General features: G+C 32.0%; 1 protein-coding gene across 2 annotated transcripts; it reads right to left on the reverse strand.

Moving 5' to 3' along the window:
- Window positions 1-244: 244 nt before the first annotated feature.
- LOC137573595 (ATP-binding cassette sub-family G member 1) lies at window positions 245-17,515 on the reverse strand. Of its 2 annotated transcripts, XM_068285551.1 has the most exons (11): window positions 17,498-17,515; window positions 6,695-6,898; window positions 3,173-3,462; window positions 2,967-3,112; window positions 2,660-2,898; window positions 2,288-2,598; window positions 2,059-2,227; window positions 1,893-1,993; window positions 1,035-1,190; window positions 763-971; window positions 245-696 (listed from the first exon to the last, which is right to left on the reverse strand). In XM_068285551.1, the coding sequence occupies exons 2-11, from the start codon at window positions 6,783-6,785 to the stop codon at window positions 558-560; spliced, it is 1,851 nt and encodes a 616-aa protein (XP_068141652.1). In that variant the 5' UTR covers window positions 6,786-6,898; window positions 17,498-17,515; the 3' UTR covers window positions 245-557. The 2 variants fall into 2 exon arrangements, with proteins under 2 accessions (XP_068141652.1, XP_068141651.1); XM_068285550.1 differs by lacking the exon at window positions 17,498-17,515 and having other exon boundaries at window positions 6,695-7,010.
- Between the last annotated feature and the right edge of the window lie 2,460 nt (window positions 17,516-19,975).

The following is a 19,975-nucleotide window of genomic DNA, read 5'->3' on the forward strand; positions in this document are numbered from 1 at the left end:
AATCGCAATCGCATCAAATGCTTGAAAAAACTTAAATATAAATATTGAAAGGTTTTTGGGATTTTTAAAATAAAGAAACTTAGAAAATCAATGAATCAATCGAATTTCGGGGATCAATAATTTTATTATCGGTATAGGGCCCTTAAAAGCGGAGGCCTGGTAGCAATTTTAAATCCTTCTGTATGGCTTATATTAGAAATTATTGTCATTCTACAAAATTAGCAGAAAATAAAGTCGAGGCAAGTTCAATAAAATACGATTTCTCTATATTTATTTCACAAATTTAATAAGCTTAATCCTATGTTAACTAAGCACTAACTAAGTTTTGCTTCCTAAATCTAGTGTAAGTCCGAATAAACAGTAGTATAAAAACTATATTCGCTATGTTTACAATTCGTTGCAGTTTATCTTTCGTTTTTGTATTTTTGTTTTTTTGTTTATCACACGAATAAGTTGTTCTTCTTATAAAGCGATATAAGTAACATAAAAATCACATTCACATTTAACATTAAGCCCCAAAAAATACAATACTACTTATACAGAATTAGCCAACCCAATTAAGTTGTTTTGATTTTACGTTTTAACGTAAAATATGCGAGAATTTTGAATAGAGCAATTTGGGCTAGAATCATCATGATATTGTAGCCAAAGTCGCCATTCTCCATGCCAAATTGTCGCAAAACTGTCACGGCATTTCTGAAAAGCAAAAACAATTTATTATTAAAAGTTCACTTTCTCTTAGACATCTCAGGGGAAACTTACTTAAAATGGCAGTAAAATTCGGTAGGCGGACAGGTCAATTGATCTCTTTGATTGCCATATAAAGAGATGACCATATTTTCCAATGCATAACGCAATGGCGATATGAAGGCCATAAAGCGTAAGGCGGCCGGAATGTGATTAAGGAGTATAAGGAATCCAGAGAATGTCAGCATAAAGCACGTTGAAACTGCACCCACAAAAGTACCATTCTATATATAAAAGATAATTCATTAAATAACTTAAAATTTCCGTTCTTATTATTTATAACTTACCACTGGATTTAGAATCGTGCCCAGAAATATGCCTAAACCATCGGCGCAAATGGTAACGACCACAGCAGAAAGAAGATATTTAACAAAACGTTCCATTTCAACGGGTTGTTCAGTCATTAAATATCCTATCGTTATATATACAGTGGAAAATATTATCTGAAATTGCAAAGAATACAACAATTTGTATCAAACAATGATAGGAATAGGATAAACTTTTTGATCAAGTGTTCAAAAATAGATTTTTTTTAAAATAAATACAACCCAAGCTGATTTAAAACTAAATATATTGAAGTTCTTTTTCTTTATTTTCTTTATATATTATGTAAAAATAAGTTCCTGATAGATGAAATTTTAGAAGTATGTGAAATTTCACAAATTTAAAGTAGTTGTTCATGGTAAAATCGGCTTTAATTCAATAAAATATTTGAGTCTAATTATTCTACATCTCGATGAAAGTAATTATAATTAAAGATCATCTTTCAATGCAAGAGTAAAGACATGAACTCAAATCGATTAAAAACGGCTATATCTTAATTAAAATCAATGAATCAATCTTTCAGTGATCAGAAATCTGATTATAGATTAGGGCCCTTTAAAGCGCAGGCCTGATAGCACTTTCGAATCCTTCTGTACGGCTAATCCGGCACTAAAAATTAGTAATTGATAGTTTTTGACTTTCCGATTCCAATTCCATTTCGTTCAGGCTTGATTTGATTTGACATTTGAGGCTTGGTGTTAATGATTAATAATCACACGAACAGTTATCTATTAAACAATTTTGAACGTATCAGAGTGTAGATAATCCCCCGGAGCCAAGTCATTAAAAATTCCGAACTTTGACTCTTCTATAATACTTACATGCACGGGTGTCGATGTTATAATTGTGGCCAGATAATAAGTTCGCAATTTATACCAATTGTTGAATGTTTCCTTCTTAATGACCGCTATTTCAGAGGGAACTGCAAAGTTGGGATTGTTTGGTTGGGTTCTTATAACCAATTTGTCCGATGGATTAAACACTTACATCTTAATATGCCAGGCATTATAGTTGTGTACCAGAGATAGACACAGTGTATCATAATCATGCCAACGTTTGAGATTTGTTTGGTGGCATTGCTGCCGGAATCGCCAAAGAATAGACCAATTAAAATAGCACAAATTATATGAATTCCTAATTTTAGATATGTGAGAGTCTATAAGAAGGATGGAAAAAAATTAGTTTATCCGCTAGTTCTCTTCCGTTTGGAACTTACCCAATCTCTAAAGAATTGCAAATGGCAACGTCCAATAAGTAGCCACAGACGCATCCATTCCGCTGGAGGATACGTATGCCTAGCTAAATCCTTGGATGAGTCCAATTTCGTGAAAGGCTTCTTTTGAGACTGTGCCTGGCCCTGCGACTCATTGAATTTGGCCAGTTGTGATTCAGTAGGTGGGGTAGCTGGCACCTGTGATTCCTCATCCAATGGCATCAGTTGTTGATCATAACGCCAGCGATCATCTTTGGCGGCGTTCGTCAAGGCTGCCGTATGATTGCCATAGTCGCCATTGACGCACTCCAGCACTGGATTGAGATACCAAATATGCATACATACATTGGGATCATGATATTTTGTGAGACTTACAAAAATCGGCGGGATTGTGATAGGCAGGACACTCCAATTCAATGGTACTGAGGAACCTCACCGTGTTCTGTGGCGAACCCTGATAAGTGCATTGACCCGAACTCAAGACATAGATCAGATTGAAGAGGTTGTAGATGTTCGTTGATGGCTGGTGAATGGTGCATACAATCGTTCGCCCTTCGTTGGCCAAGCCCCTTAGTAATTGTATAGTATCAAAAGAAGATGAGCTGTCCAGGCCTCTGTTGGTTGAGATGTTGGTTAAGTTCAAGGCTAACAGGAAATAACCGGTTATTTTTTTATTACTCACGTTGTGGGCTCGTCTAAAAATAAAACGGCAGGATTGTCAATAAGTTCCAGGGCAATTGATAGACGTTTCTTTTGTCCACCACTCAGATTGGAGCATCTTGTGTGCCTCGCCTTTGACAGCTTCAGTGAGTTAAGGAGATAGTCAACCTGTAAAACATCTCCAATTAGTGTCTCTCCACAGCTAAATTAACTAAATTAGTTAGTCACCAAAGATCGCTTGTCCTTCATGCTAACACATTTGTTGGCAATTTTAAGTGCTGCGGCCATCAACATTGTCTCATCCACCGTGAAGAATGGAAAGAAATGATCGTCCTGCATTATGTAGCCGCATAATTTTCGAGCTTTTCCAATCTCTATTTGCCCACTGACTCCGGATTTGGTTAGGCCCGTTAAGATGTTCATTAGACTAGATTTACCAGCCCCCGAGGGGCCCATTATGGCAGTCAATTCACCCGATTTGAAGGTTCCTGTTATGCCCTTTAAAACCGCTTTCTTTTCTGAAATTGGTAAAAAGCGAAACAAAGATTTTGGGTAAACATAAATCTACTCCAAGTGTTTTATATCTAGCTTAAGATTTTTAGACCTTAAAAATAGTTTCTTCCAGATTCTTTCGAAATATTCCTAATTTTGGCTTTCTTTTTCAAACGGAACAGAGCTGTCTCCAAAGTTCCTGAGAACCGATTTGCAGCAGGATGAAATTTTTTGAATTGGACATTTTGAATTTTGGCCATTATAATAAGCCTACCATTGAAAATACTTAAAAGAACCACTCTTCTATAGAAAGATCCTAATCTAGAGACTTTTTTGAGACCAAGATCACTTACAGAGTTCGACAGAGAACATGCCAATTATATAATATCAACTTTCTCTTCTCAATTACGCGTAAAATGTCAATTGTTTTTGTTTTTGTAACATTTTCGAGGTCAGTTTACAGAGTTTCCGAGCTTTATTATTATTTAGGTATGCATTTGTTTTCAAGTACAAATCCTTACAAAAATAACCCAGGATTAAGTGGTTAATGGTTTTTAAAGTAATTATTTGTTATTCATTGGCATCCAAAAAAAATAACTTGGGTATTCCGATTGAGTCTAAGGTAAGTTCCAATTTTGCTAAAAATTATTTAGATTAAAATTTGTTGACTTTCATTTTGTTATTTATTTTGGTTCTTAGAATAATAAAAGAATAAAAAAATGGAAGAAAAGTTTACAATTAATTTTAAATTTGCTGACTAATAAGCAAACGTTTCGTAATCGAAACCGGGAATAGATTACCTTTTCGATTCCGAGAAAATCATTCCTTACCGAAAACGTTAAGAGATCAGAATATCTTGCATTTTATTTAACAGTTTTTTAAAGTGAAAAAAAAAGAATTTATCCAATTTCCAATATAAATGTTAATATAAAATATTAAAAATTTTAAAATCCATATCATATCTATCGAAACTCAATTTATAACTTTTTTTTTCTAAATTTTTACAAATAATTTATAAACTTTTTAATGTATTATACAATAAACCTAGTTAAAAGTTGACCTTAAACTTAATATATGATTTCATTTCAAATGTAATATAAAGTTAAATGCACATAAACTTTCTGCAGGTACTGTCTTATGAGTATTTGGGTAACTATGACATGAAAAATAACCAAGTTTATAGCTCGAGTCCAACTAAAATGTAATTAGACTATTTATCCACATGCACAAATTACATAATGAATGCTTTAATAAAATGAAATGTTTATTAATATAGCCATAATGTTGGGTGATATCTTAATGATCTTTTGCAATAGTTGTCGCTTATATCATTTAGTTGTTGTTTTTATTAAAACCTTTTTTTTTTGTTATAATTTACTAAACTGATTATCTTTAAATAATAGCTAATAATGCTTGAAAATTTAAAGTTTTTGATGTCCTATATTCAATAGAATATTGTTAATTTTTTTAGATTAAAGTAAATGAAATGTGGGGAATCCATCTTTTGTTTTAACTTTTTCGGCCCCCAACTAATAAATCTTCGAAGTTATCGAATAATTCCAATAAATACTCATACTGACAAAATTCCCTCATTGAAATTTAACGAAAATTGTTTTTGGATCCCTCCATGGTAGATGAAGATGTTTATGTCTCACTTCATAGTATATAAAATACATAAAAATAAACATAAAAATGCTTTAAATTAGAAAAAAGAATATAATAATTTTACTCATTTTTCTATTTAGTATTTTATTTGTGTTTAGTTTCTTGGGTTTTTAATATATGTTCATATTTGGGATGATTCTCAAACTATATATTAACCAAAATATTCTATTTCTTTTTACACTTTCAATAAAAAGTTACTTTTTAATGATTTTATATTTACCCATAAACCATTTTGAAATAATCAATTGTAAATTCAAATTCAATTATTAGGCATTTGTTTAATAATTTCAAGTTACTATTTGTCAAACTTCAACAACAATTAAAAAGCTATAGATCTAATCCAGAGTAGTATCAAATTGGCTATACATACAGATATCAGGATTGCGAAATGCCATAAGCCCCGCCCGCTTGGGAGGAATTAACTACACTAGTGTCTGAGCATAATTATAAAATGACAAAAAATTCTTAAAAACTCTTAACTTTTCGAAACTTTGCAACATGGCAAATGTTAATCCATATTCGAATGAGATTATTCACTTCAATGCTGTTAAATTCTAAGTTATTTGGAATGTTAGTCAAGTATCTTTTCAAGTGGGTAACAAAAATGATAAGTTCAGCAAAGTATGTAAGTGAATTTTAAATATTTTCTATTCCTTTTTTTCTATTTCAGTCCTTTCTTGAAGTATTTAAAAAATGCAAGTCCTGATTTTCAAATTGCAATGATATTTTTCAATCTGTATTAAAAGCTCTTCAAATATCTTTGAGTTTTAGTGTTTATACGCCGAATTGAGATTAAACTGGGCAATAACTTTTCAAATCGATTTTCAAATTTTCTTTCTAGCTCTTCCGGTCTAGAAGAAGTTCGAGATGATCCAGACGGAAGGATGAACATGGCGGTTTGAACTCGTCTGATCCGGCTGATCAAGAATGTATATACTAAAGCCATTTCCGTCCTTCCGTCTGGATCATCGCGGTGAGAGATGCATTCTTCTATCCGTTCTGACCAAAATTTATATACCCTTTTTGTAAAAAGTGAAGATTAATCATATAAATTTTGGAAAACTATTGCCTTTGGGAATCTGTAAAAATGCTATAATTAAACCGATTCCTATTCACGTCCTGACTTTTACAATTAAAGTGAACTTTGAAATTGTATTAAGACCCAAAAACGTTACTTAGCTTTTGTTTTTAGCTTAATTTGGCACTGATTAGGGCTATAAGTTTGTCCCCTTTTTAAAATTAAGTAGCGTTTTGGGACAGTGAGAAATTGTTTATATTATATATTGTTTTTATTGAAATGTTTTCTTGTTTTTTAATTTTAATTTTAACTTTAAAATATCTTTCAATTTGATTGCACTGACAAGTTGGCTTTGAAATAAATGAATTCTGCGCTAATTTTTAGTATATACCCAGCCGGCTTTATTTATTTTATAATGCCAAGTTTGTTCGGCATTTGGAATGAAAACATAAATAAATTTTTATTTTCTGCCAATAAAATAGCACCTGGTTCTGAGTCACTCTCCATTCGGAACTCTCACAACTGTGATAATCACTTAGCACATTAAATTGATATTTAAATATTTAATAATTTACCTTTCTGTTTCGGTGCATTAACCTGATAGACGAGATCTTCAAAGTGTATATCGATACCATAGACATTCTTTAATAACTTGCTGCTATCCATTGTTTGTTTGTTTGTTTGTTTGAACTTTATATACCTCTATGTATATGTGTTTTTGTATATATGTACTTATAATATTTTGATTTCACAATTACTTTGCAATTTGTTTATATCATCTTTCAAGGCAAATTAAAATACACACAAAAAAAAGAAACAACACAAAAATTATTATGTAAAGTCTTTTAATTTTCAACTGTAATTAGAGCGCGTCTTGAACTCTGTAGTTTGGGCCCGGGTTAAGACCGTGAACTGTTGTAACCAAAAAAAAATAAAAATGAATGGTTGCATTCAAAATGTTGTTAAAGTAACTTTTTAAATTTGTTTTTTTGTTTCAGTCTGGTCTAGACTGTCTACCAGCCAATTGATAACTGCGGAAGAAATAGGCAGAAGCCAAAGCTCTGCCCTTCCCCTTGGTCAGCAGAGAGAGAGAGAGAGAGAGAGACCCAACCAAGTTGCGACGTTAGCGTCAACGTTCACGATAAAAAAAAGCAGATTTAACAAAAACAACAACAACACAACAGAATGCTTAATAAATTATAAAAAAGGCAAAGCTAAATAAATAACAATAACAACAACAAATATATACATATGTATGTTTCTTTGTATACCATATAATTTGGCAATGCAAAACGCGTCGAAGTCAATAATCGGAGAGGCATCAAAAATTTCAAGTTTAAGTTGAAATTGATTTTCGAATTCAGTTTTTTTTTCCGTTTTTTTTTTTTTTTTGGGCGCAAAGAATTGTCACTTCGAAATGGCTATTTGAGTTACTGAGTCAACATTAAAAGCGTACACACAAAAATCGTTCTCCAACTGTTTGCATATGATAATAATAATAATAATTATAAAACTATAAAAAAAAAAAAACAACAAAATAGCTTAACAATAAAATAACACAATCATTCAAAACGACCTTGCCAAGTAAATAGACGCAGAATAGAAGACGAAGATGAAGAAATCGACAATAACAACAACAATATAAGAAAAATCACTGACACATTCACGAGTCTATCTTATGAATTTTGTAAATACCTTCGCGATTTCAGATTGAGGCTCAAATTTTTGGCGTATGAAACCTATAAACAAAACGTGCAAATAGAGAACGTCGACTTTGCATTACCCTAGACTTTATAGAGTATCTAGCAAGATCTTTCAAAGAGGCTAAGAGTGGGCTTCTTGGGCTTACCACATGCGGCAGGATCTTTCAATTAGGAAGTCGGAATGGGAATCTTCTTATGTCGTATTCGTTCTTCAATTTTCATTCTGAGAACTGTTTCAATGTGTTAATCTATAGCTTTGAATAGATGATTGTATTAAGTATAGAAGGTAATTGTTTAAGGTGACTTTTGAGCCAAAGACTCGAAATAAGAATCCCCCAGAAACGACACATATATCATACCAAAAGTGGTAGATCTTAGACAAGCTTCTCTTAAAGAAAGTTTTGTTGTAAGCCACAGATGTTCAAATTAGTACCAAAATGCGATTCGGAGCCAATTGATATTGAAATTGTGTGGCTAGCCGTTGAAAAAGAATCTCTAGAACTTCCAACTAAGTGCCTTTTCATTGTCCGGATGTCTGTCTCTATATATGGACATTAGAATTATGCATTAAAATTATGTAATTTTATTAATTTCCCCGCTTAAACACTATGACGCCACCTAGCGGTCAACTGTTGTGTATATTACCTAATGAAGATTGATGCTCGTGAAAACGTGATTATGCAAAACTTTAGATTGTTATTTTATTTATTTTCGAATAATACTTATTGGATAGTACATTTGTATGTTCATGTGAGTGTTTTCTGTGACAACGACAAACTTAACTCTGATCGAGTCATTAATTTAAATGCTGCGGGTAGTCAAATAGTCACGTTTGTGTAAAATACACAAAACCCATTTTACTTTTTCAACAATTAAATCTAAAAACTTGAAAAAGAAACTTTATCAAGGCGGGTAATCTAATAGATCTAGGTACATATACATATATACGTACTGTATTTAAAATCAAAGCTGTTTCTGTTTGTTCTTATGAGACTCTGAAGTATAGTCGTCTTTTCATATCTTGAGAAACTTTGTGGGATTTACAAGGAGAAAAGAAGTTTCAAAAAGTACATCAAAACAAGAAATAATTAACTGAAAACATGTTAATTTAAATTACTTTAAAATTAACTTAAAAATTTTAGACGGTTTGAAACACGGATGTTCTAGAATACCCTGTAATTTGAGGCAACGTGATATATTTTAGGGTTTTGTCTTGTAATTTTCTTGTAAATGGTATTTGAAAATATATCTTGAAACACCTATAACTTATAAATTTAAACAAAAAATCGTTGATTAATCGATTATTTTAATATTTTCCATGATTAACTGGTGATCGCTCACCTTCGATTAATCATATGATTGAATAATCGATTAATGGTTTTCATTTGCTATTACAAGTCCGATCTGGCTAGGGATTAGAGTTAGTTTGTTTTGATAAGCAGATTTTCCCCAAGCGCCAAGAAGATTAATTGATTCTAATTAAATGTACATTAATGATGAATTAAAGTCCAGTTCATCTACTTTATAAGAAATATCTCTTTAAGGTCATTCGGAACCGGTTCTTGCGACAATTTTCGCACAGTGTAATACAAGATCTGAATCAACATCATAGAATAACACGCTTGGATTGAGAAACAGCAAAGAGGTATTTCTTTGGCTTTTTGTTGGCCAAGTACATACAATATTTCTTCTTGGATTTCAACAAGTTTTGGGGCAATGGACAATTGCAACAGCAACAGCAACAGTAGCCGTAGCAGCGGCAGCAGCAACAACATCGACATTAGCAGCACCAAGTACAAATTGCGAAACCGCCAATAGGAAAATTGCTACAAATGGTCAAAAGAGAACGTACAAGGTGGAAAATACAAAACAACAACAATCTGCGTAAGCGGCAGATCGTAACCGAAGTAAGAAAATAAAAACACAAAATAAAATAAAAAAAAAAAAAAAAATAAATAAAATAGCAACAAAAGTGAATCTGAATCTCAAGTGTCTGAGGTTGTTGCATTTCAATTGCGCAATTGAAATGCCTTCCTTTTGTATGGACTAGAGTCTGTTAGCCTCGGAAATTGTCTTTAGAATCATTTTTTATTACGTGACCATTGAATTAATGTCACATAATCTTTATATCTATTATTTACAAACAAAAGCAAAAACAAAAACCACAGAGAAGTACCAACAAAACACAAAATTAAAAAGAGAAACCTTCACAACTTGATTCGCTTTGAACAATGAGACAATAAGCGTGCGGAAATGCTTTGATAGGGAATGAAGTGGCCAGCGGGGGAGAAGTTTCAGGTAGTCACTATATGTAGTATATATATTTTCTAGACAACTGGCTAAAATTCCCACCGTAACCAAATATTGTCAATTATATTTGAGTTAGCCACACAAAAGTTAACCTGCACGTTGTTCCACTAGTCCAAGTATAAATGCAGCCATGATACATACAACAAGTCAATAGAGGTATACATAGACATATCATACATATATATCTTGGGAATATAAACACTTGCTCAGAACCTGGGAATGCCACTTGATATCAATTAAAATAAATTGTAATAATAATAATTGCCCTCACCGTTCAATGTATATTGAATTTGAATAATATTACTCATTGTTAGATTCAACCCCTTGAATCGATTACACTCTTCTTCGAGTTGCTCGAAATCGATTTCCCAATCTTGTAAGACTTTTGTAACAAATTTTAGACATACATAAGACTGGAATTTAAGATACCCTACATAATTTTGATCATCTGTAGCTCGGTAATCAAATTAGAATTAGGATGGTAAAGGCGATTACGAATATGAATAATTTTCGGTTGGCATAGTATCATTTGTCTCGCTCTTCAATTGGTTTTTATATCTAATTGTTTATTAAATTTCCTTAAACACTGTACTGTGTTTAAGCAACAGGGGAATTCCCGAATATACATTATAGAGCTCCCCAGTGTGACCATTTTAGCCATTATAAAAAAAACAAAATTCTTTCCAAAGTCTTTTTTAGCCATTTCAGACAACTTCTTCGGTCCAAAACATATTTAGTTCCCTAAAAAATGTCATAGCTTTCATTTCTAACAAGAATTGTTTTCCCTCGTTTTCCGAGGTTCCACTGTATGTATGTATATATGTACCCATACAAAGGAGTTTTGGTAAAAAAGCGAATAAAAAGAAATTGCTGGCATAGCGAATTTTTTATACAGAATAAGAAGTAAAAATATTGGGCCAAAGGCTACAAAATTTTAAATATTTTCTTTCAAATTTAAAAATTAACAATATGCACAAATGTGCGAGGGAGAAAGCATTACAATTTCGAACTGAGTACTTGGCAGTGATTATCTCTCCAATAGTCGACTAGGCAAACGGAAAGTTTTAGATCTATTTATAATGCCTTCATCTTGTCTGACTTTTACTACTTTATAATTGCCTTATACTTAATAATTTATATATTTCTATATGTAAATGTATTTGTATGGTCCAAGGCTGCTTGTTGATTCTCTTAGTTCAGAGTCTATTGGTCCTTCAGTCATCATTTGAACAATGGAAAACGTCTAACTATGCTCCACAATATAAGCATGGTTTTTTGGTTAAAATATGTTTTTGTTATATGTATTTTTAACTAACATTATAATACTGCTAAGGATATTTATAAAATAATAGACATTCCCTCTTCTGTGGCCAACAAATATCAGTAGTTACTTGATAGTTAATCAGCCATTTCATAACTACATTCTACTTGGTTAGCATAATTTTATGTGAAGTATGTAGATGCAGTAGATATACATACATACAAACATAAGTGTGTGTTGGCCTTATTATTGTTGACTTGTTGTGATATGAGTCTGTGCCAGGTCCTTCAATATATCTCATCCACTAAACTGGCAAGCTACTTGTGTTGTCAACATTTTGGGCGGCATCTACTTAACATAATCTCACTATCTCTACACATCTATCTTATCTTATCACACTTTACATTTTTTTCTTTGGCGGATTCGCAATGGTAACAAACTTTAAGCAATCAGGAACAACGAACATCAGTTGGGCAGAATATAAATACTACAAAAATTGATTACAAACAAAAATATTTAAGAAGCTAAACTCGGCTGATGACATCCTGAAAGTAGACGACCAATAACGAAAAACATTTTGTGCCCTGAACAAAGTTCAAGTTACAAAGAAACTACATTGTCCTTGTCAGTGAGATCTGTGTTTGTTGCTCAATTTTGTTTCCTAGACAAAGAAGGACTTTTTAATATTGATATGCTACTTTATCATTTGAAGATTGTTATATAATCGAAGGAAAAACTTTTCGTTAACCACAATCCTTTCCATTATCTAATTGCATAAATAGATGGATCCTGAATAATTATTTTGCTTGTCTTTTAAACTTTTCGAATTTAACTGGAAAACTTTAAGTCGATTAAATACTAGAATAGAGTTCTATTATATGTAAATATTTCTTGGCAGTACAAAAGTCGAAAAGATTGTCTATAATTCTATTTCCATAATTAAGCTCAGTCATTAGCTAAAACCTCCAAAATTTTAATGAGACCTAAATGCATCGGCAAATTACCCAGGCCAAAGTCTAGTCATTTTTGTTTTTATTTTACACAAATTATAGGTTTTTAATTACATACTTCTCAACATTTACCTACTTATGCATTTTTAATTACTTGAAATTCCAAAAATAATGTGCTTCAGATGCAAAATCTTAGTAATAACCATGAATAGAAAATAACTTTTTTTATTCGCTGCAATTACAGTTTGTCTTTAATCTGAACTACTTAAATATATTCTCTGTGTCAAATTCTAAAACCATTAAAAATGTTTGAGTTATGCAGCTTTTATGGAAATTGTTTAAAGATTTCCATATCAGAGAAATAGTTTTTTAAGACTGTTCTGTAAACGGACCTGTTCCATTATGTGAATTGTAAAAAGTTTCTATGGGATCTACGTATATGATATAGTCACCTGATCTGAAACATATAAAAACCGTTTCAAAAAAAGCTTCCACTAGTTTAGATTACGTTTGAATCCATGGCTTTCTATTTACACTTTCATTTTTAGGTATACAAATTATCTAAATTAAAGCATTCGCAGAACAACGTTTTACATGCTGAGTTTCATAGTCATGGAAATGTCCTTTTAGGCTTATCATCCTGTTGAGCTTCAAAATGTTGATCGTAGTTTGTAATAATCATTCCAAGAGCAAACTAAACTAATTCTAATATACCAAAAATTGTACTGAAATTGCAGCTTTCTTTCCTCGAACCGTGGTGGAATCGGTGGAACATCGCGGTGAATGCTCCCCCAGTCCCCCAGTGCTCCTGGGAGGCCTTCCCGACGGTCAACAGAGTCAAATATCTGGGACTCACTATGGATAGGCGTCTGAACTGGAAGACCCACATGAAAGGTAAAACGGCGCAGATAAATATGAAACTGAGAAAGATGGAGTGGCTGATGGCTTCTTTTGTGCAAGACCATCATAAATCATACGGCTCTCAACTCGGGGACTCTGCTTCCAACTCGAACCTTAAAATACTACAGCGATTTAAAAACAAGTTGCTGCGACGAATAGTAAATGCTCCTCTATATGTCAGAAACTCGGTACTGCATAGAGACCTGAACACCCCATACCTAAAGGAAGAAATCCGCAGGCTGAGCAAGCGATACAACCTGTGGCTTGAACATCACGAGAATACCCTGGCTATCAACTTGCTGGAGAACAGTAACCACACAAGAAGACTGAAGAGAAGACACCCGCTGTATCTTCCATTCTTACCTCCACAGGACTGACGGCCCTTCACAAATACTCGAATTTCGAACTTGAACTGACTAATTATTCTCTCACGACAGATCGTAATTAAATGTCATCGGAAAATTTCTTTTTATTTGCTATGTATCAAAGATATATCTAGATCACTTTTATATGCACACGTTCAGTTTGCCTCTTGGGTCAAAAAACCTTTATACTCAAGACGTGACTATCTTTTTTCGATTTAAAATTAATTTAGTGGCTCTGTTTGTGTTCCTATTTAGCGCACCTGATGCAGTCTTGAAATAAATTTTTGTGTTCCAATTTTAATGACAATTGTCAAGTGGATTATTCAATACTCAAAAATTATTTTCTTTTGATTAGGGCAATCAATTGCATTTGCTAAGTTACTAATCTTAAACCGACAATTTTTATATCTGGCATTAGTAAAATTTTACAAAAGGAAAACAAAAACTAAACAAAAGGTGGACGATTAGATAGTAAATATTATAACAAAAAACCTATTTAATCTCTATTTCGTTCTGGCATATGTTTATTCGTTTACCGGCATGAGACTCGTAAAAGTTGTTATTAAGTTATTAAGATTTTTAAGCCAATATGCCTAGTTTTGGCAGGTTATCATTTCCAATTCAGAAGATTCCATTTAATTATTGCCCTTTTGTGTTTTGTGGAATAAATAAGTTGTCAGTGTCAGCATTTCAAGTGTTGGGGACTCAACATACACGATTTTCGAAAGCATGCAAAATTGCATGGCCTGTCAGCAATGAACCTAGTAAAGAATGTAGAATAACAAGTTCCTATGGACATATGGGTAAGGTATAAACAACATTTATATAAAACTATGTTGTAATGGCTAAGTTACCTACATACATTGAGCATATCAATTGATAAAAGTGATCAAGAATTAATCAATAAGCAATCGTGTTTTAATCACTTAATATTCGTTCACATAGAAGATATTTGTCAGACTGTGAATCACATAATATCTGATAACAAACAAATCTCTGGGATTTCGAATCTATAGTAGACTGATCCAAACATTTGCTGGCATCCGGCATAGAACATTCATAGACCGTCTCGTTCTTATCAAAATATGACGAAGTGTGTAGGAAATTTCCCTTATCTCGGCTAGTTTTTTTTTGTTTATATTAATTATGTCTGCGAAAGAAACTAAAAATTTGTGTAACTCTTTGAGATTGTTTACAATTTGTTTTGTTCTTCCATAATAAAACTTAGAATTGTTTGGCATTTGGCACATTTAAAAACAATTCTCTAAGTTGTTAAAGTTTTAAAACAAAAATAGATATTTGAAATATATTTGAAGGCGGAATTTATGAACATATGTGCTAAATAAATTTATGGCATGTAACGAACTTACTCTATTAAGTTCGAATTTAAGATACCCTACAGAATGTTGATCAATGCTCAACTCTATATGGATCAACTGACAATATAGATCTAATATACTTCACTTTTATTAATCCTACAGGGTAAATTCAGAAAGTGCGCAAATACTTGAACTTTGCTAATTTGATAAATTTGTGTTTATCTAGCCAAATTGAGCAGTTTCTCAAAAAATGTTTGTAAAAGCCAAAGATATCGAAATATATGTACATGCATACATACATATATAAGAGTATATGAATAAATAAGTGGGAGCAAGGTTAGGCATAAATTATGTTTAGAGAATACAATAGAAGCTCATTTCGGATCATCAACACAAGTGAAAGATAGAGAGGCAGAGTGGGCAAGGTCAATAGAGGGGAGAGATAGAGTATTTCCTAAATACTTTCCATAGACAAACACTTGTTATTACTCATATCCTCAGATAACTGATATACCCTAATATAACTAGATAAGAAGGCGGCATAGCCGCACCCACAATTGACGCATATATGTATATATCTACATACATACCCCCAGAAAGAGGGAGGGAAAGACAGAAAGAGCTGCTTTCTAGTGGCGACTTCATGCACAAAACTGGAGCGTATTGCATTACAAATTGTATTTTTCCACACCCGCCTCAAGTATTTGTTATTGTCCCATACTCTCACCACATCCCCAGTCCACATCCATCCCAACTATAGTGACAATATGATGATGATGATGATGTTGATGGCCATGGGGCGACCATGGCAAACTCGGCCTGGTATTTGTCTTAGTCCTTGTTCAAGGGGTGGGTGTGATATCATCACAATTTGGCAACAATATAATCGTTGGCTAATAAAATGCAAAGAAATATCCATCCACTCCAATGGTATGTAACCAAATATTTGTAAATACTAAAAACCGGTACTAAGAAACAACAAACCCAACTGAACTGAAGTATGACTAATCAGAGCAATTAGAAGAGCTACACATAAAATGAGTCAGTTAAAATTGTAATTGTCAACAAAATATTTGAAAAATTTTGCAAAATTACATTGATCAACTAATTAGGATTGTTAATTTCATCATTGAATTACTTTCGGAAATATTTCTATTCTAGTTTTCATTGAACTAACTTGTTTTCTTACTTCTTGATTCCAGTTTAAACTGTTCTACTTGGACATTTCAATGAAGTTCAACAAGTTTTAAGTATTTCCTTTTCACTTCAAATTCAACAGGTTGTAATTTACGATTTCAAATTTAATTTATTTCACTTTTACTCTAATTTGATCATCAGTTTAAAGGAAGGACAAAAAATATTAGTAAGGAAAGATTGGGGATATATTTTCATTTTGTTTTTACAAAATTCATTAAAATATTGAAACAATGTATTGAAATTTGAACAAAATATGGATAAATGCATAACCAAAAACTTTAAATTTATTTAATTACTATTATTAATCGAAGAAACTATTCGAGTTATTCAAATTTTCGCAAAATATTGTATTTAATTTGTAATCAAATTGATTCTATTTTGCCAACTTTGTTTGGAAAGTAATATTTAAAAACATTTTTTACATAATACTTTTCATTAATAAACTCGAAAGGCTTAAATTTCAATAGTTTTAAAGAAAGATCTTCTCATTTTTATATAAATTAAAGTCACTTCACTTTTAATTGAAATAATTTGCACTTTTTTGATTTCTGATTGTAATTTCGATTGTAATTTGTAAAGTTATTAATTATATGAAGTGACTTTGCTAAGAAATTTGGTCAAATTCAAAATCTTTGGTCTGCTCTATATATCAATTAATATTTTTCACTTTTGCCATATGGCAATCATCAGGGGCAACATAGTATCACATACATAAATTTTTGGTTCAACTGAACTTTGATCTACAAAGAATTATTTTTGTATAAATTTTTCTTGCATTGCAATTGTTTATACTTGTGTGTGTGTGTGTGTGTGTCGGCGCGTGTGTGTGTGTGTGTTCTATTTTCTGTATGATTTCATTACAAAGGCAACCCAGAAATAAATTTGAAGAGACCCAAACAACAAATGCCCCAAAACCCCAAAAAAGACGATCGAAATGAAACTGGAATTAAATAAAATCCGTGAGCCAATCAAAAGTTCAATTCAAGTTTGTATAAATTTTTAGATGTTGCTTGTTTCATTTGATTTGGCGGATTTCATTCTGTAATTTTATACACAAAATTTTTGTTTCACACAGCATAAAATAAATATTTGCTTTTTGATTTATTGCAGAATCAGCAAAAATGTTCGAAACGCATTCAAAAACTCGTGCAAACAAATTGTGTTTTTTATTTATAATTTCCGTATACATAAATTGAAAAAATTTTGTATTTTTTTTTTTTGGGTTTTTTTGTTTTGTTATTTTTGTTTCGGATTTGCAACACGCGCGTAGTAATCAAATTTTGTATAGAAGTATAAGTATATACTTATATATGTGTGTATATAAAAGTATTTCTTATTTCTGTGTCTCTTTTTTGTTGTTGTTTTGTATTTACGTGTCGAAAAAAGACTTCCGAATCGCTTGAAATGCGACGCGAGACTGAGACTACGAAGCTTGAGCGAATAGTTTTAATGGTTTGTCGCCGCCGGCACCCAGCGCCTAAGATTGGAGAGCTTCATAGTTCATAGTCAGTTCTACTACGATGTCCGTCTAGGGCCCCCCTCCCAATGTTATTAATAATTTCGCAGCTGGGTTTTCTTCGATCTTTGCATTTTTGTTTAAACAATCAAATGGGATTTCATATGTGCAATGTCCAAAAAGGGCATTACTTTGGATGGTAAAGGTAATGCCTGATGATGCCGATGTTCAAAGTTTATGATGAATAACAACAAGTGGAAGTTAATTGATTAAACAACTTAATTTCCCATAAATGATCTATTAAAGTGTATTTTAAGTTTCAGTCATTTAAAGTTTTCTTTTGAGCTAAGTCATTTAGAAACGTTTTTCCAATTCTGGGTACAATCGTATGACTAGCGTTTTCAAAACCACAAAATATCTGCTGTCGATATGAAGTTAGTGTAAAGAACTATCTAAATGTGTCAAGAGATAAAGTCATTACTTTTCCATTAAACTTTAACATTTGTTTTTTATTATCCAACCTGATTTATCTATCATATAATACAACCAAGTTTTTATGTACCTAACGTTATTTCTATAAATCTGCATTTTAAACAATTAAATATAAATACTTATGGGTGTGTGTGTGTGTACATATATGTACATATATAAGCCAGAGGGCCAACCTGATTTCAGTATTGCCGAAGTTTATATACCCTTACATACCAGATATACCCTTATATCTCTTGGTTTGACAGTTCAATCATATTGACATCCAATTTTGAAAATCACAAATTGAGAAAAGAAAAGTTTTCCAGAGCAAAAAGGCTTATATGGTTGGCTGTTATAGTCTCCCGATCTTAAAATTTGATACAGTTATTAACAAGTTCTTAAATTTTACTAATTCTACTCCTTCTTATAATCATTATGAGACTTACAAGGTTATTTATTTGGGTTTGAGAGAACCAAACTTGGTTAATTTTGAATAACTAACAAAAGCATCCCTTAAAAGAATGATATTACAAGTGGTTCGATCCGAGGCATAGTGAAAACCTTCACTATAAAGGAACTCAGCTGCAGGAGAAGGGATGAAAAAGGGTGTAGAAACTTGTCTCATCGTCTTCCTGATCGTGTTTACATAGTCGGATATGTTTCCTTCTATTCTACTGATCAAAACTAATATGCCCTTTTTTGCAAGGTAATAAAAACCAATTTAATTTTATTAAGAGAATTCGTGTTCTTATATAAAATCTGCAAAATCACAATGATTATTACATTTTATGCATAAGCAAAAAGTTACTTTTTTCAATAACGAAGTTTTAATACACTTATATAGAAATGTATGTAAAAAACAAAGAATTAGTTAAAGTTTAAAATAATTTTTAGTTTCTATATTATTTCAATTTCAATGTGTGAATAATTTGAATTTTTAAGAATTTTTCATTTTCATATTTTACATTCGCAATAATCCCAAACTGAAGACTGTTCTTTGCCTATCCAATAGTTTAAAGTCAAAGTTTGATTGATCATTTGTAAGGGTATTTAATTTGAATACATTAAGGACAGATGTCGTCAAAGAGTTGGTCAGTTGTGAATCGTTCGAGTCTTCTTAGGAAACCAATTCCGTTTCTCTCTCCAACTCATTGCGGGTCGAATAAACCTTTGCAATCTATTGTGTACAGGGTGCAAATATTGTTTATAAAGTGCAATTAAAGAGCATTATATGGACTTTTCCTTTTTCATAAACGTGACCTACTAATTGTATTTATTAATAATTCATTAAACTTTTAACTCTAATTCCTTAAACTAAATTGCTTCGCCGCTGCTAATTGCAATTTGTACCTAACTTTAGTTCTAGATTTTTAATCGCCCATTAGTCAATAGCTGCAACCTATGATAGTTTAATTTCGAACACATATGAGTCCCCTGAGAGGGGGTACCAGCAGACCTGGCTCTCGGTTGGTTTACCTAGTTAATTAAACTAATTGCTTGACCTTTGGATTGCACTAGGTAAACTATGGCCCTTTTTGTAGTTTCTTTTTTTTTTATTATGGAATGTTATCAGACTTTAGGTCGAGTGCTAATATTAATAAGTGTACATTGAGCTGTATTCAATGATAAGTTCTAAATGAAATTAATTTCAGAATACGTACTATATATTTTGGTTTATCTATAACTATCTCTCTCCACTATCTATGATATATCACAAACATATTATTACAATCAATAAGTAAGTATAGTTTTGGGTAGTGCAAAATTATCTTGATTATTATTGGATGTTGAAAAAAACAAAGTGAGTAAGTTCAGGCATTGCACGAGTTCAGTCAACTATGACGACTCACAAGTATTCCCCCGACTTTGATTTGAAAATACACGAAAACACCTTTCTCAAAAAAAAAAACGAAACAGGTGGAAA

The sequence above is a fragment of the Drosophila tropicalis genome, unplaced genomic scaffold (assembly GCF_018151085.1).
Source record: "Drosophila tropicalis isolate 14030-0801.00 unplaced genomic scaffold, ASM1815108v1 contig_413, whole genome shotgun sequence".
NCBI classification, from domain to species: Eukaryota; Metazoa; Arthropoda; class Insecta; order Diptera; family Drosophilidae; genus Drosophila; species Drosophila tropicalis.

Excerpts from the sequence above, each read along its gene's own strand:
- LOC137573595 (XM_068285551.1), bottom strand. The coding sequence starts at position 6,785 with ATGGATAGCAGCAAGTTATTAAAGAATGTCTATGGTATCGATATACAC. Across the intron at positions 2,899-2,966 it reads TTTTTAGACGAGCCCACAAC|AGGCCTGGACAGCTCATCTT; the intron begins GTGAGTAATAAA and ends CTCAACCAACAG. Across the intron at positions 2,228-2,287 it reads TGCAATTCTTTAGAGATTGG|ACTCTCACATATCTAAAATT; the intron begins GTAAGTTCCAAA and ends TCCTTCTTATAG.